Source organism: Hemibagrus wyckioides, linkage group LG17 (genome assembly GCF_019097595.1).
Source record: "Hemibagrus wyckioides isolate EC202008001 linkage group LG17, SWU_Hwy_1.0, whole genome shotgun sequence".
Classification (NCBI taxonomy): Eukaryota; Metazoa; Chordata; class Actinopteri; order Siluriformes; family Bagridae; genus Hemibagrus; species Hemibagrus wyckioides.
In genome coordinates, this window is record NC_080726.1 from 11608011 (window position 1) to 11624076 (window position 16066).

A 16066-nucleotide genomic window follows, 5' to 3' on the forward strand; every position below is an offset into this window, starting at 1 on the left:
TCACGATGACCCATTGTGAAATCCAATTATCCCCTGAAACTGGCTGTAGCAAGGGAATAGAGTCCACAAACACAGGATGTATTCCTCGCATTAAAGAGCATGATGGGAAAACTATGAGCAGAACAGCAACCAGTGATATACCATTTGAACTTCAGGGAACTGAGAGAACAGAGTCAGCTTGCAAACTGTGTCTCACTTCCCTGCTGATCCTTGACAAACCAAGGCTGAAACTTTTTGTGAGAAACCCTGTTTGCCTTTATTCCAAATGGAGGTCACCAGACAGTGTGGTCATTGGAGGCAGAGGCAGTTTGCTGCCCTCAGGTCAGCTGGAACAGCCTGTTTCCAAGCATACAGCAGAAGGTCAGTTGTCATTCCGTATAACAAATTGGAGTTGGCAATAGAACAGATCCGTTTCTTCCATTCCTCCACATTCCTTTGAGGATCTTGGGCTCTGGCACTGCTGTCTACACCCTAAGCGATATTCAGGGATTGTGAAGATTCAATCTAGAGCTCAGCTTCTTACACAGATATATTATTTTCATTAATGATGTGTAGCAGGACAGCACTGTCCTGAAGCCCTATACCCTAAGTTATATTTAGCTGCGCCATCGCCTGCTTCACCAAGCCAGACACTAGAAAAGAGCAAATCTTTTCTCAGGATTGTGATCTTTTCTGACTCTTGACCTTTTTAACTCTCTTAAAGCATTTCTTTCATCTTGACCTTTCCTGCTGTGTTCATGTGGAGATAAGCGTTTGTGTCAAGACCCAGCATAGACAAAAAAACACTAAAATAGATCAAGTTGCTATAAGCCAAACATCAAGTGCAGACCATGACTTTAACTGCTCTTTGGGAATTTGGTGGCTGATAGACCATAGTGGCAGTAGGTGATGATTCTGAAAACTGGGATTGAATGAGAGAAACTAGGCTAAAATAAGTTAACTAGAAATGAGGTAGAGTTAGAAGTTTTCCTTTTGTGGAAAAAAAAGATGTTTTTCCATGTTGCCTCACCATTTTTGGCAACCTAAAAATGTACAGATTTTTCTTGAAAACTGTACCAAATCTCAGTAAAAGGGTACATTCCTCACAGACCAGCAGTCGGCTCTAAAGCCTTGCCTGGCAATCTTGTGTCTTTGAAAATAGCACAGGGAAAATGGTGCTGAACTCCAGCCTATCAGTCCTGGCATTAAGCACCCCTGAGGTAGGGTGAAAGATTGCATTAGTCACTTTTGGTGTCTGAATCCACATCAGTTGAAGTTCCCAGCAGCACGCCACAATTAGCCACCATGTGATTTCTGGAAACTTTAAATTGCAGTGCAGGTGCCTTGCGTCCTTTATTTGATTAGCTTGCAGAGGGGATGACTAGCAGCAAATGCCCAAGTAAAATTTGTGTTCCAGCGGGTAGCTGGCTTTCTCAATCCAACTTGATTGGAGCTATTTTGTCAGGCATTGATGTTGGCGAGCTCCGGTGTGGATGTGAGAGATGGCTGTGTCGGCTTGACTCTGTTGTATAATAGGCTATTTGTCGAGCAGTGTGCTTTTTCTGTTTGAAAATGTATAATGTTTTAGATACCAGACCTCAGACCACATACATCTCTATAAGAAAGCTTTCCTCTCACGGGAAATTGGCAGACCACCTACCTGAATGTACTGACAACACATTAGCCGCCTGGAGGTTTTACCCGGCATGGGAAAAGCCTACGTTTGATTGTTTAACAGAAGTGCATACACTGCATATGAATGCAGTAAACATCACACGCGCCTGTGGCAGCTGAAATGGTGGTATATAATTGGATTAGGATTTGAAGTTGGCACATATGCACTGCATTTCTCCATCATGGGTTTTTACATACGGTGTGAACATCTGCTCATCAGGTCTGAACATGACTGCGATCACACCTACACTGAGAACCGTCCTGCTGTTAGGAACGTGTGAAGAACATGCTACAAATACAACTTACATCTTATTGTGTAGAGATTTGTCTCCACATCATGTCACATTCATTCATTTGACAGAAAAATGCAAATGCAAAATTCCAACATGCCTTTTTTGTTTGTATGTAGTAACAGTCCAGCCCACAAGTACTACCTGGCCACAAGTCCGGTGTCAGGAGCTCTGTACCTGTCAGACACCAGTAGCAGGAAGGTGTTTAAGGTGAAGTCTCTGAACATGGTGAAGGATGTGGCTAAGAACCTGGAGCTGGTGGCAGGGACAGGGGACCAGTGTCTTCCCTATGATGAGACGCGCTGTGGGGATGGAGGCAAGGCTGTGGAAGCGACTCTAACTAACCCCAGAGGTAAGAGCCAGGAGTCATTTAACAATTTAAATATTATCACCTTAGAGACATCAACAAGCATTTACATATCACATATATCAAATAGTCTGCGCAATGCTAGCAACAAATGCTGACTAGTTAGAAAGATGCTTATTTACTGTTGTTTAACATTCATTTTGTGTTTTTGCTGCTTGTTCTAAGAAAAAGAAGCTGTTTTTTTGTTTCTAAGAGGGATTTAACTGGAATGTTTTCTGAAAAGGGAAAACTGTTGAACCCTAAAGGGGTCTAGAAGTGTACAAGACTTTGTTCACACAAATCCCACTTATTTTTTTTACCATGGATTAAGTTTTACATCAGGTCTAGCAATGTCTAGCCACAGTTCAGAAGGTTTATTCCTGTCCTATACTACAGAATTCAATTTTTTTATTGTTATTTTTTGCACATTTCTATCCACAACAAGCCCAAATATGATTTGAGTAGCATGTCCAGAAATTGGATTTGTAACCACATGAAAATGTCTTAAATCTGATTGAAAAAGTCAGATTTAATGTTATTCCTTGCCGTCTGACGAAAGTCTTTTCTGCTTATACCAGATACGCCAAGAAAACATACGTAACCTGCTGGCCTGAACATAGCTTAAGCTGCTGAGAGCTTTTCTGTAAAAGCATTATGTAAAATCTTGATTACGGCTCTTGGAGAGATGCCCTGCTGCACCGTTTAGTTACAGCTCTCTGAAAATGCTCTCTGCTTGCTCTAAAGCACACTAAACAAGAAATATACATGATTTCATAAATATTTTAGCATATTGATATCTATAGCATTTTAGTGAAATACATCTATGACACGCTGTGTTACTCTGTGTTTATCACAGATGCTCCAAATCCTCCTGTTTTGATGTAAGCATTATACGAGATGCAGATTACAAACTATCCTGACTGCATAATATCACCTTCCAGCATTCAGCCTGAGACTGTTAGTAAAACCTGCAGTGCAAGGCCAAATTATACAGCCATCATCCATCACAGGCTGATGATGAAGGGTCGCCCAGCACTCAGTGGTGGATGTTTAGTGCTCTGAGTTGTTCACTGGAGTTGTGGGGCTCTTTAGGATGGGAGAGGTAGCGCAGGCTTCTTGAAAGAGCTTTCGTTTTACAGCCCAGATCAATGCTTCCCTCCATTTCCAGAAATATAGGTATAATGACATTTGCTCTCCCAAGATTTCAGGTCGATGCTGCATGGGCAACGTGTTGTGTTGTGTTCATGACAAAAGAGCTTTTGCTACAAAAAGCGCTGATTACAGACTCAGCGTGTTATAGCTGGGCCACACCTGTCTCTGACTGTTATATGACTGATTAGTCACCCCATCACAGCCTTTCTTCCCCACACATCATCTCTTTCTTTCTCTCTTACTGTTTCTTTTTTTCTTTTCTTTTCTTTTCTTTTTCAACAATATGCGTACACAGTCAATTCCCACACCTATGTGTGTGCATGTATGTGTGTATATATATATATAATGTGTGTATGTGTGTGTGTGTATATATATATATATATATATATATATATATATATATATATATATATATATATACATTGTAAAACAATGCTGAAGGCAGCCGAAATACACAATAATCTCGTCTGAACAGTTGATATTGAGCTACTGATTCTCTGTAAAGCCTTCATAACGGCTCTAATCTGAGGTGCTGTTAATTGGTGATTTCTGAGGCTGGTAACTCTAAATGAACTTCTCCTCTGCAGCAGAGGTCAGTTTTGGTCTTGCTTTACTGGGATGGTCTTCATGTGAGCCAGTTTCATCATGGTGCTTGATGGGTTTTGCAAATGCACTTGACAATACTGTTCTCACAAGAACTATTCCAGAACACCTGACCTTCGTGTCTTAAAATAACAACGGACTGTTTTTTGTTGTCATTACATTTGGATTACTTAAGTCCATGTGTGTTATTTCATAGATTTGAAATCTCCAGTATTGTTCTAGAATGTAGAAAATAAATCCCTAAACAAAAAAACATTGAATTAAAAGGTGTGTCCAAACTTTTGACTGGTAGTGTGTGTGTGTGTGTGTGTGTGTGTGTGTGTGTGTGTGTGTGTGTGTGTGTATATATATATATATATATATATATATATATATATATATATATATATATATATTGAAATGAATTTACACTTAGCAGACTTGCACCATTAAGCAGATGTTTTTTGAACACCACTTTGTTTCATTCCATTCAGCTTAACACAGGATCAATTTATAATTGCTCCCAAACTCTGTAGTCTGCTTTTAATTGGGATCGGTCTCCCTTGTTTGTCAAAATCACTTGAGTGTGTCCAAATCAGAAGGCAACCAATCTGATGCCTGGCTTGCTATACAGTAGTATGTTGAATCATAAAGACATATGCTTGTAATCTCAAACCTCAGAACCTAGATGGGGAAAATGAAATAAATGTTCAGTGATACATCAGTTATTTCTAGTCAGAAATAAATCTGTTGAGTCAAAACCAATAGAGATAATGTATACTCAAATTTTCCCCAATTGTGTTTAGTTTAGTTTAGTTTAGTTTAGTTTAGTTTAGTTTAGTTTAGTTTAGTTTAGTTTAGTTTAGTTTAGTTTAGTTTAGTTTAGTTTAGTTTAGATTGATTTGGCATTAGTTTGGTTTGGCTTGAAATTGGTTTGCTTTGGTTTAGTTTCTTTTATTATGTTTTTAATTTCTCAGATTGGTCTTCAAAAATCCTCACAATTCAGCAGGGATTTCAGAAGGCAGCATTCTAAGCAAACATTCATTTAATAGATGACTCAGTTCGTGGGCAGCACTTTTCATTTTGGACCCATCATTTGTATTGAAGGCGACACAAAGTGTTTAAGATGCATTTCCCTCTTTTTCCTCTCCTACTTTAGGAATCACTGTGGACAAATATGGCACTGTCTTCTTTGTGGACGGCACCATGATCCGCCGAATCGATCAGAACGGCATCATCTCCACTCTGCTGGGCTTCAACGACCTGACCTCTGCACGACCCTTGAGCTGTGACTCAGTGATGGACATTTCTCAGGTATCCTCCTCCACTTCCCACATCTTTATCCTGCAGTGGCCCCATCACAGGACATCATAAACACATTGCCTGCTTGCTGTCTGAGCATTCACGACATATATAGCACCATGAGCACCCAGCAGACTGCCACCCACACCAAATGCTAACAATCACCCCAGGCAAGGACACAGCACTCTAGAGGCATAGTGGCTTCCATTAGGGAGATGATAGGATACAGGGTCTGGCACCAGAGGAAATAAAAAAAAAAAACAGAAAGTGGAAAACTGTGCTTAACCCTCCGATTATACAGTTATTACAATTGATAATAAGCAGCATGTTGCAAGAGATGTAAACAAAATATAAATAATCCAGTTTGAAGTAGAATTTTCTGTCCAGGTAAAAGGTTTTACATAAATACATAAATTCCAATTTGGATTTTTTTTATCACAAAAGACATTTTAAGTTAGGGATAATTATCAGGTTGGGGTGAGAAGAACATATTTTTCAAATTTTATGGAAGAAACTTATTTATTATTCAGATTTTTTTTTTTTTTAAACATTTTTACATGTTTTTTTTAACATTTTTTGGATGCTGGTAAATGAGATGCTTTACCAAATGGACATCTCTTAAACACTCAGATTCATAAAAGGTGCCAATTCATTAAAAAAAAAAGATCAAAATAGACCGCTCACGTAACAAAATACAATACAAATCCATATTTAAAAAAAACAACAAAAAAAACACCCTTAATCTCTGAGATTCAGGACTAAAGACTCTTGCTGTGGTTTATAGAAACATGGAACATTTCTTTCAAAAATACTTTCCATTGATTAAGTGTCCAAGCTGTGATGTTTTATTTCTGAAATCTTTCTAGTTCTGCCTCTTTAGCACAAATCTTAGGGCTGCATCTGTGCTAATGAAATCACAAATCACCCAGAAGAAAAGTCTTAATTTAGAGTCTAGTGAATTTAAGCAGATTTTACAAGAACCCCTTTAGAGTCCAATTTGTATAATGGCATACTCCAGTTAGCAAGTAGACAGGACAGTGTCAGTAATATTAAGCCTGAGCTCTTGTCTTCCTGGATCCCTGTGTGTGTGTGTGTGTGTGTGTGTGTGCATGCATATGTGTGTCCTAGTTACCACCAATAAGCCTCGGTTGCTAGGATAAGAGAAGCTTTATTTTACCGAGCGTTCTGTAGACGACCTACAACTGCCCATCACTGTTCCTCTGAGGCACTGTACTCCCCTGACACACATACATACACTCAGATACCCAGATACATACACATTACCCACAGATACTCGCAGTCATCCTGACACATCTTGACATATCGCACGTATGCACACCAACTCTTTTTTTCCCCCCTTCTCACTCTTCAGTTCCATCCCTTTGGCAAATGCAGAAATGAACACACACACACACAGACCAGACTTGTAGACACTCACAAGCACTTACTCACACCAATATGCTGAAACTTCTGAAAACCCTCAGCAGTGATGACAAATCACACTCATTCCTGCCACAGACACTCAGACAGTAAAAAGCATCCATTATAAAAATTCATGGGCGGCTCTCTGCTTCAAATACTTCCTGTACTCCGTGCTGCAACACTTTTACAGACCACTTTCTATTCTCTTTTCTCACTTAATTTGGTCTAAAATATGTTTTTCTGATTTTCTAGGTTATGATTATTCATTAATAGATCATATTTATATATCTTCGCAATCCTCTGCCTCTTGCCAAACCGATCCTTTGCGTGTTATTTCCATCCTTTATTCCTGGTAGCCCTGATGTCATATTTGAAAAACTAAGTGGGCTGATTGTCACCAGAATTGCTTATTTATTTTCTTTTCTTCGCCACTGAAATATCTTCATGATGATTTCCTCTGAGCATGAATCTTCTTCTCAGCTCTCTTATCTCTTTTGAACCCAAATGATGTGTGAAAGGAAAAAAAGGAAATAAGGAAATATTTTGCAGGCGAGGCTACACAAGATTGCATTTTATCAATCTTGAGGACTAAACAGTCAGCTGTTTGGTGAGAGATATTGACAGCAGCAATCTCTCTGATACTCAACAAGGCTTTAAATGGTTAACATAGATAATTATTGCTTTGTTGGATATGTAAGTCCAATACATGCCTGCTTGAAGATGTGAGCTAGCCTGTAGATATAAATATAGATTTCTTTCAGACAAGGTCAAAAGCATTTTTCTAGCCATTTTCTCTTTAGGGCACTTGTTATGTATTCTGTATTTTATAACAGTGGCTTACAGATTGTATATACTGGGAACTCTATATGGCTAAATGTATGTGGACAACATGACTAAAATCCATATGGCGGAGGTACAGAAACGTGCCACAAAGTTACAGGCATACAGTTTTACTGAATATCTTTGTGCGCTGTAGCTTTAAGAGCTCCTTTCACTAAAAACTAAGGGGCTAAAACCCCCTGCAGACAGCCCTGACCTCTACCCCACTGAACACCTTTGTAATGAATTGCAACTCTAACTGAACACCCAGCATCAGTGTTTAACCTCTAGCACCCTTGTGGCTGAATTGGCACAAATCCCCATAGCCATGCTCAAACATCTAGAGGAAAGCTGTCCCAGAAGAGGGGAGCCTGTTATAGCAGCAGTGGTGAAACAACTTGTTAATAATGCCCATGGTTTTGGAATGGAATGTTTGATATTGAGATGTCCACATACTTTTGGCCATATATACTTTTGGTGTTTGTGTGAGTGTGTTAGTCCCTTTCACTGGCTTTTGAATCAAATTCCCACCCGCACACTTACCCTCATGCAATATTTAGCCAGGTCTTTCAACAATGAATAGATTTTAAGAAAACGTCCCTGTCTTCATTCTGTAGTAATGCAGCTGCTTATAGAAATAGGAGACATTTCCCATACCAGCTGTTCACATGGGCCACAGACCTATAATGGGTCTTATTACATAAACCCCACTGCTTTAATAAGTGATTCACACACACAGCACAGATGTGAAGTGCTACATGGGGAGGGTTATTTATGTGCTTGTTTGTGTGTGTGTTTGTTTGGATGTGTGATTGTGCATGTTGGAGGATTGGTGAGTCCCGATTTAAGCCCAGCCTTATGTTATGTTTGTTAAAATGCTGAGATCAGAGTGGCAAGAAAATACCAGCTAGGGCCGCTCTAACCAAAATCTTAAATACTTAATCTATTAATTATATGGGTTAGATTCTGTAGAGTGTCCATCATATAAATCTCTGTGGTTGAGTTACTATGGAAACAATAATGTATGAGATTGAGTAGTTTGATTATGGAAGCCACACAAAAAACAGTCAGTTTGTCCAGCTAGAAGAGCATCAGTACTAAGGGGTTAATAATAAGTGATTGTATCCAGGTATTCGGGTTGCCCTTAAAAAACATTATTTATTTGATTTTATTGTTTGTTTTTTTTGTGGGGGGGGTGTTTTTGACACACGCTGTGCATTGCTTATCTTGACATTTCTCTTTAGTCTGTGAAAAATGGATTTGTCCTGTTTGATGCATCCAAATCAATTGGCTGCTTTTAAGGTCTTCTTTTAATAGACTACACAGCATGGTGTCTTGTTTTTTGCTTTTTTTCTCCCAGTATATTAAAAAACATCTTTTAATCTTTTAAACATCAACCTTGTTACCATGCTAAGACCACTACTGAAATAAGCTCTTTCATATTCAGGTCCTAAAACAACACTCATGGTTTGGTTTCTTGGTACTCTTCATGATCATACTCTGTTGCTCCTTCCTACCATAGAACTGAAAAAATCACTAAAAAATGTTTTTGGATCCTCGTTATTGTAAAAACAGGTCTTGAAATAATTTCAGACTTAATGTAGTTACTGACCAGTAATCTGATATTCCTATGTGAATGCTAAGAAAAAGGGTTATCAGTTAGTGAAAAAATGCAGACTAACTATGTCTGCTTTTGTCTTTTCTTAGGTACGTTTGGAATGGCCCACTGACCTAGCTGTGAGTCCAATGGATAACTCGCTCTATGTGTTGGATAACAACGTGGTGCTGCAGATCTCAGAGAACCACCAGGTCAGGATTGTAGCTGGCCGTCCCATGCACTGCCAGGTGCCCGGCCTTGACCACTTCCTGGTGAGCAAAGTCGCCATCCATGCTACACTGGAATCTGCTAATGCACTGGCCGTGTCCCACAATGGCATCCTGTACATCTCAGAATCTGATGATAAGAAGATCAATCGAGTAAGACAAGTTTCCACCAATGGTGAGATCTCTCTTGTCGCTGGTGCCCCAAGTGGCTGTGACTGTAAGAATGACCCCAACTGTGACTGCTACTCAGGAGATGATGGCTATGCCAAACATGCAAAGCTCAACTCACCATCATCACTGGCTGTTTCACCTGATGGAGAGCTCTTCATCGCTGATCTGGGTAATATCCGGATCCGTTATGTACGGCAGAACAAACCTTATCTCAATCCACTTAACATGTATGAGGTCTCATCACCCATGGATGATGAACTCTACTTGTTTGACACCAATGGCAGTCACATCTACACCCAGAGCTTAACCACAGGTGACCACCTGTATAACCTGACTTATTCAGGAGCAGGAGACCTGAGCACCATCACAGACAAGAACAAGAACAAGGTGACCATTCGCAGGGACAGTTCAGGACAGCCTCTCTGGCTTATGACCCCAGATGGCCAAAAATTTTGGTTCAACACTGGGACTAATAATGCCCTCAAGAGCTTTGGTGCCCAGGGCCAAGAGTTAGCCATGATGACCTACCATGGGAACTCAGGACTGCTGGCCACAAAGAGCAATGAAGATGGGTGGACAACTTTCTATGAGTAAGTAATGTACATACTTTTACACATTTCCAAGTGCCAGTGTTTTCTAGGGCTACAACAACACATCAGTGGCATTAATATCCTGTAAATATAAACATAATGTAAACTAATGAGCTTGAGAAAGATAGATTTGTGAAGCAGAGTTGTTGAAATTAGTGTGCAAAGGAAATATGCTGAAGTACTTTGAAAGAAACATAAGCTGGCCTTGTTTGGCACAGGTAGCACAACACCCCTTTAAAGGAAACCAGTGGGAAAGAAAGTAACTGAATTCTTTTATTGATAGATGTTTAATAAGCTATTAAAAACCACTAAGTAGTGCCCAGTAGCTTTGTAATATATTAAAACATACTCAGTTTGAAATAGTACTGGTAAGAGCCAAGGGTTTTTACTTTGGTCTTCTATATTGATATTGATTTTTAGACAAGTTTTATTTAACTTGTTTAAGGTTGTGTTGTTGTAACCCTATGTAGATGGTTCAGACATCTCCATCATATCTCCTGCTTCGTGTCTAGAGCATACAGTACACAGCTATTAGTCCACATCAGAGAATCAGAGTTGAATTGATATTTTTGGCTATATCTATGGAGCTGCTCTCAAAAAAACAGTAACTGGATGAGTCTGATTTGAAGCAGAGAGGAAACACCCAAGTGCAACTGTAGAGACAGCAGGGTTCGATTCAATTGATGCATATGTGAAAGCACCCTAAATGTATATGTTCTGTTGCAGACCCCAGTCATTTACTAAGCACTAAAATGATGGAAGAATTCTGAGCAGGTGGAAAGGTTTACAGTTTTACTTATGATTCATAGCACAAATCATATTTTAGTAATAGAAGTACATGTTGATGACAACACGTGTAATGAAGTGAAAACCTTTAACCAAAAACTCAAAATGATGATTAATTGGTAACGAAAGTAGTCTGTGATTAGCAAAAAAAAAGTCATTACTTGCAGCCCTGCGATTTTATGACCCAGAACTGGTTAATACGTGATTATACGTCAGAACTCGTTGGTATCTGGACAGTGCAGCGAGTCAGATTTTGCAGCCAGACCACACTTTGGCAAGAGATTTGGCTGTGGCTCAGGTTGCCATGGCTACGCTAACAGATCAAAGCTGAAATTGGGACATGGTCAAATAAATATGGTCAATTAAATCCGCCTCTTTGCAGGGAGCGTATTGGGTTTCACAGCTAATTTAGATGAGGCCAAAAAGCTCCAGTATGTTTTATATTCTGGAGTTTAATGTGTTCTTGTGCATTATTATTATTTTTTTAACATCTGCACACATGGATGAATTTTACAAATGCGAACTTATGGTTTTATTAAACGTATTTTCCCATGGATCCACTTTTAACATTTCTTTCTTTCCTACAATTATAAAAAATAACTTTGGCATCATGTCTCCTGATGCAAATATTTTTAATTTATAGCATTTTGTTTGATTTAAATAATTAGATATACATCTTAAGCAGTAATGAACATTTCGTACACAAAGTTGTCCACTTGGCCATAGAACAACACTGTCACTCTGTTATGTCATTAGATCTTCATGCCAAAAAGTAAAAAACAAAGCACCAAAATGAATATATAAACCAAATGATTCATGCACCATTTATGCTTTTAACATCAGTCTCGATTTCTCATGCTTCAGTGCACTTACACTACATCCACCTGCCAATAGAGATCCCAGTAAAGCCGCACACTCTGATCCAGACTGATATACTGTAGAAATTTATTGTTTTTTCCTTCAAGGTCTGGTTAAAAGTGGATATCTGTCACATGCTCTTCCCTTCCCAAGGCTTGCCTTGAATTTTTTATTTATTTATTTACAGCAGAATAGCCTCAGCTGTTGCTTGTCCTTGTTCTTCTCACCAGCGTACTCAGACTTTGGGCACATGGTACAAAAAAAAAGAAACATGTTTAGAAGCTGAAAATCATCCCCTGGCACTACGGGTGTCCCAAAAGTCTCCATACACAGGGAAAAGTAACAGATTTTACTAAACATTTATCTTTATTTACAAAGCTTCATGGTTTGCATTTCACAGAGACACCGAGCGATCTCTCACACATCTTATTTAACACATCTGGTGTTATGCATGTAATTGCATTTCGACTGTGCGTATTTAAATGATCTTTGTGCTCCCACAGGTTAAAACCAAGTGGGCTTTTGTCAAAGGCATTTCTTTCAGGCTATCTATAATAAATAAATAATATAAACTAAGTATTAGAAATTTTGGGGAAACATTTATTAAAAAAACTCTTAATTTCCCTTTTGTATGGAGACTATTGGGACACCCTGTAGAATAAGCCAGCTTTATTTTTTCCCTGAACGTGTGTCATTTTCTTGTTCAGATAAATTCAAATTAGTCTAATGGCTAATTACACCTTTCCCCTCCCCACTATATTTTATTTAAAAACTCATGCTGTTATATGATTTCTTTGAATAAATGTCTTACAAAGCACATTAGCTCTGCAATTGCTATTAGAAGTGGGGGGAAAAAAAAACAATAATTAACATTAGGAATGGTTCACTCTGTGTGCTTTTCAAAACATCTTAATTTTACTCAGACATTTTCTTCCCCAGGCAGCATGCAGTGGTGTTTTTAATAAATAGAGCTTTTTTTTTATGTATAATTAGTTTTGAAGGCTATAATGGTGCTAAAGTGTCACAGACATAATGCACCAAAGGTGGAACAGATCTCAGTATTTATCTATGAGCTCTATCCTGCAAACAGTGCAGGCTCTCTGAGTTTATCATAGCCACCACCTGAATTTATTAAGGTCCTTTCAAGCCTGTTAGCCTGAGGACACGTGCTAGCTGTGTCAGCCAGGATTTGCGCCAAGACTGCATGCAGAGCCACAGAGGCAAACACAACAAAGGCATCTGCTGAGCTGTCCCCTCCATTAAGTTTTATTGGAATCTCTCTGTGCCGTCGAGGCTGCAGATGTGTTTTTGTCGCCTTAATTTTGAGTTTTGAGTCTTTGCTGCAAAGACACAAGCTTATCTTTAGTTTTAAGACCTTAAATGAAACCTTGTCAGCATGTACGGGGTAGAAAGTTAGTAACTGGCTTCACATGAAGGAAGTGGAGTGCTAGCTAGTGGGTGGGAGCTGACCAAATTAAATAAAAATCAGGTGGAAATGCTAAAAAAATCAAAGATAAACTGATTCATTCTTATGCAAATGAATGTTCAGGCTTGTGTTGTTGCTGATGGGGCTCAAGAGATCACAATCTGTATCATGTTAGTGCCTTATGGAATGACTCATTAGTCTTATCCTGCCAGCGAATTGGGACAAAATATAGGTCGCAGCTCAGTCTAATAACTTCCATAATATTAACATCATGACACTCAGGTCGCATAGCTGGAGCAAGGCTAACTGGAGCTGAATTGCCTGAGAGCTAGTGTATGTATTTAATAGCAGGCAAAAAGAGCATTTGTGATACTATTGCCTCACCTCATTCCCAGCACTTTTCCCTTGATCAGTGTAGAAAAGTAGTGCTGAGGCCTAGTTCTTTATCTCCCATTACTTCTCTTCATGAAAATAAAAGAGGACAACTCCATTCTGCGCTTAATACCATGCTGAGTGTTTCTCCCAAGCACTCTCCGCATACCTCAAAAGCCTTTACCCTGCAAATCAGATCAAGTTTCCGTCAGTATCAACTCTACCTCTTCTGTCTTTCATTTCAGCCCGATGAGACGTACGGATGGGGGTGGGGGGTTTGCAGACCAGCTGCAGCCATCACTTCCGCTTTGAAAGTTATTAGAGAAACAGGCCATTTCTGAGCTCCCCACAGGCTTCAATCGCATGCCTGATAAAAGTCTTGGAGAAGATGTGCTCGCTCATAATTTTAGGGGACGGGCGGTGTTTAAAGAGAGCCGACTTCGAGGTGCTGCGCCGGGATGTGACAGAGGCTTTCGTTTATCTGTGTGTTGCTGTTTATTGCATTTTTATTGTGTTAGAGTTGGTAGAGAGGCAGTTTAGGAAGTACTATCATAGGCTAAGCTCACCTGCAGAACTCAAATGCTGAAGTGAGCTGTAGCCAAAATTCAGTGAAGCACACCATGATTTAAATAAAAAAAAGTGCCTGTTTGTGTTAGTAACGTTGTATTCTTTTATATGAGGTCACTTCTATTGAGAGAAGAAGTTGGGAATTGTTCCAATATTCCAGTTGCTTTTTCGAGTTTTCCCACAGCAATACCCTGACCTCTAACCCTCTTCTGTGTGTCTCTCTTCCTCTCACTCTGGCGCTTGCTGTCTTTCTCTCTCCTCAGGTATGACAATTACGGGCGGCTGACGAATGTGACCTACCCTACAGGCAGGGTGAGCAGCTACCGCACCGATTCTGATGGTGCTGTGCGGGTGCAGGCTGAAGGCTCTAACAAAGAAGACATCATTGTCACAACCAACCTCTCAGCCTCTGGAACATTTTACACACTCATGCAAGGTAGGTTGTCTGACCTGTGTCTAAGGTTATGCATGAAATATCTCTAAAATATTAGAAGGTTTCATACCAACTCTGACACTGGCATATGTGAGTGAGTGTACACATATATACTCTATATTAAAGCTCTGATATTTGAATTATATCGACCATGAAATGTGTCAGGACACTGCAAGCTTTCACTTCTATTATCTTCTGTCTTTCTTATTTCACTGTTGGAATTATTTTAATGAGCTATCACTAAGCGCTAGACAGCAACGTGTGAGAATGAGATTGATTCATTTAGCTGCTTGAGCTGCTATTCACCTCCGACACCTGCAACAGTACAACGCCCTCTGAATACAGTGCTTTATTTTTGTGGCAACTCTGAATATCTATGTAGAAAACAGTGTGTTTTCTGCTGACAACCAGGTCTGTTTGCCTTCACACGTGTATCTTCATGAATAAAAGAATGAATGAATGCGCTTCAGTGTTCTCGCTCAGAGGAAATTCCCATATCACACGTCACATTGAAAGATAAAAGCAGCCATAGACTTCCCATCCTTCCACTTCACATATAGAGGCTGTGCTATCAGCTGTAGAAAACCCGATCTTAATCACTCTGCTTCCAGGACAAAGGACTATGTCGGAGGTCGTGGGTCGTGAGCGTAAGCTTGTAATTTTTCTTGCATACTTTGGCGTTTTGATATCCTGCTTTGCAGCTGACCAAGCACTCGATTGATTTCCAATAATCGCCTTTGAACTCACCGTTCCCCTGGTCTTCATTGTCAAAAGTTGTAATGATTTTGCCGTGCTCCCACAGGCACTTGATTTGAAAGCCCACCTTTTCCCAGGTTTTAAATTAGGCCTACTATGACAGCATCTGCAAGATAACGTTACCTCCGCTAACAGTGTCTGTGCTGCTTCAGCATTTTTTCTTTTTTTTAAAGTAGAAATGCACCATATTTCCGTTGCTTTAAGAACCACTCCATTACAGGTTTCATAACTGAGAAAATATGACTGTTTTGAAAACATTCTAACATAAAATAATAATACCTGAGATGAGTTTAGATGTTTTACACACACTCACCACTATATATAAATATATATATATATATATAGACACACACACACACATAGGAGCCTACCCTGTTATCTATTTCAGTATAAACAATAATGAATGTGTGTGTGTGTGAGTGAGTGTGGTAATACTCATCTCTGTATACACGCCCATTAGTGTCGATGCTCAAAGGAAGACTTGTTTCAACAATACATTTACATTTACAGCATTTATGTCTTATCCAGACTTACAGAAGCACACTGAAGTCTCTATCGTAGAACACATCTTCTCACAAGTACAAGTACGCTTTGGTTTAAGAACGGACTTAGTGTGAGAGTTAGCATTGTGTGAGGTTTTTTCCTCTGTAGATATAGGGCTCAATAATAGAGAAGGGATGGGGGAGAGAGGGGGGGCTCGGGTGCAGAGCCAGTTCC

General features: G+C 39.5%; 1 protein-coding gene across 8 annotated transcripts in view; it reads left to right on the forward strand.

Moving 5' to 3' along the window:
- Window positions 1-16066, forward strand: part of tenm4 (teneurin transmembrane protein 4) — a 192408-nt gene that overhangs the window by 157490 nt on the left and 18852 nt on the right. For all 8 annotated transcript variants that reach the window (XM_058413631.1, XM_058413624.1, XM_058413630.1 and 5 more), the window contains 4 exons: window positions 2063-2295; window positions 5183-5337; window positions 9274-10151; window positions 14424-14596. In XM_058413631.1, coding sequence (XP_058269614.1) covers window positions 2063-2295; window positions 5183-5337; window positions 9274-10151; window positions 14424-14596 — 1439 coding nt within the window. The remainder of the gene's footprint in view (window positions 1-2062; window positions 2296-5182; window positions 5338-9273; window positions 10152-14423; window positions 14597-16066) is intronic.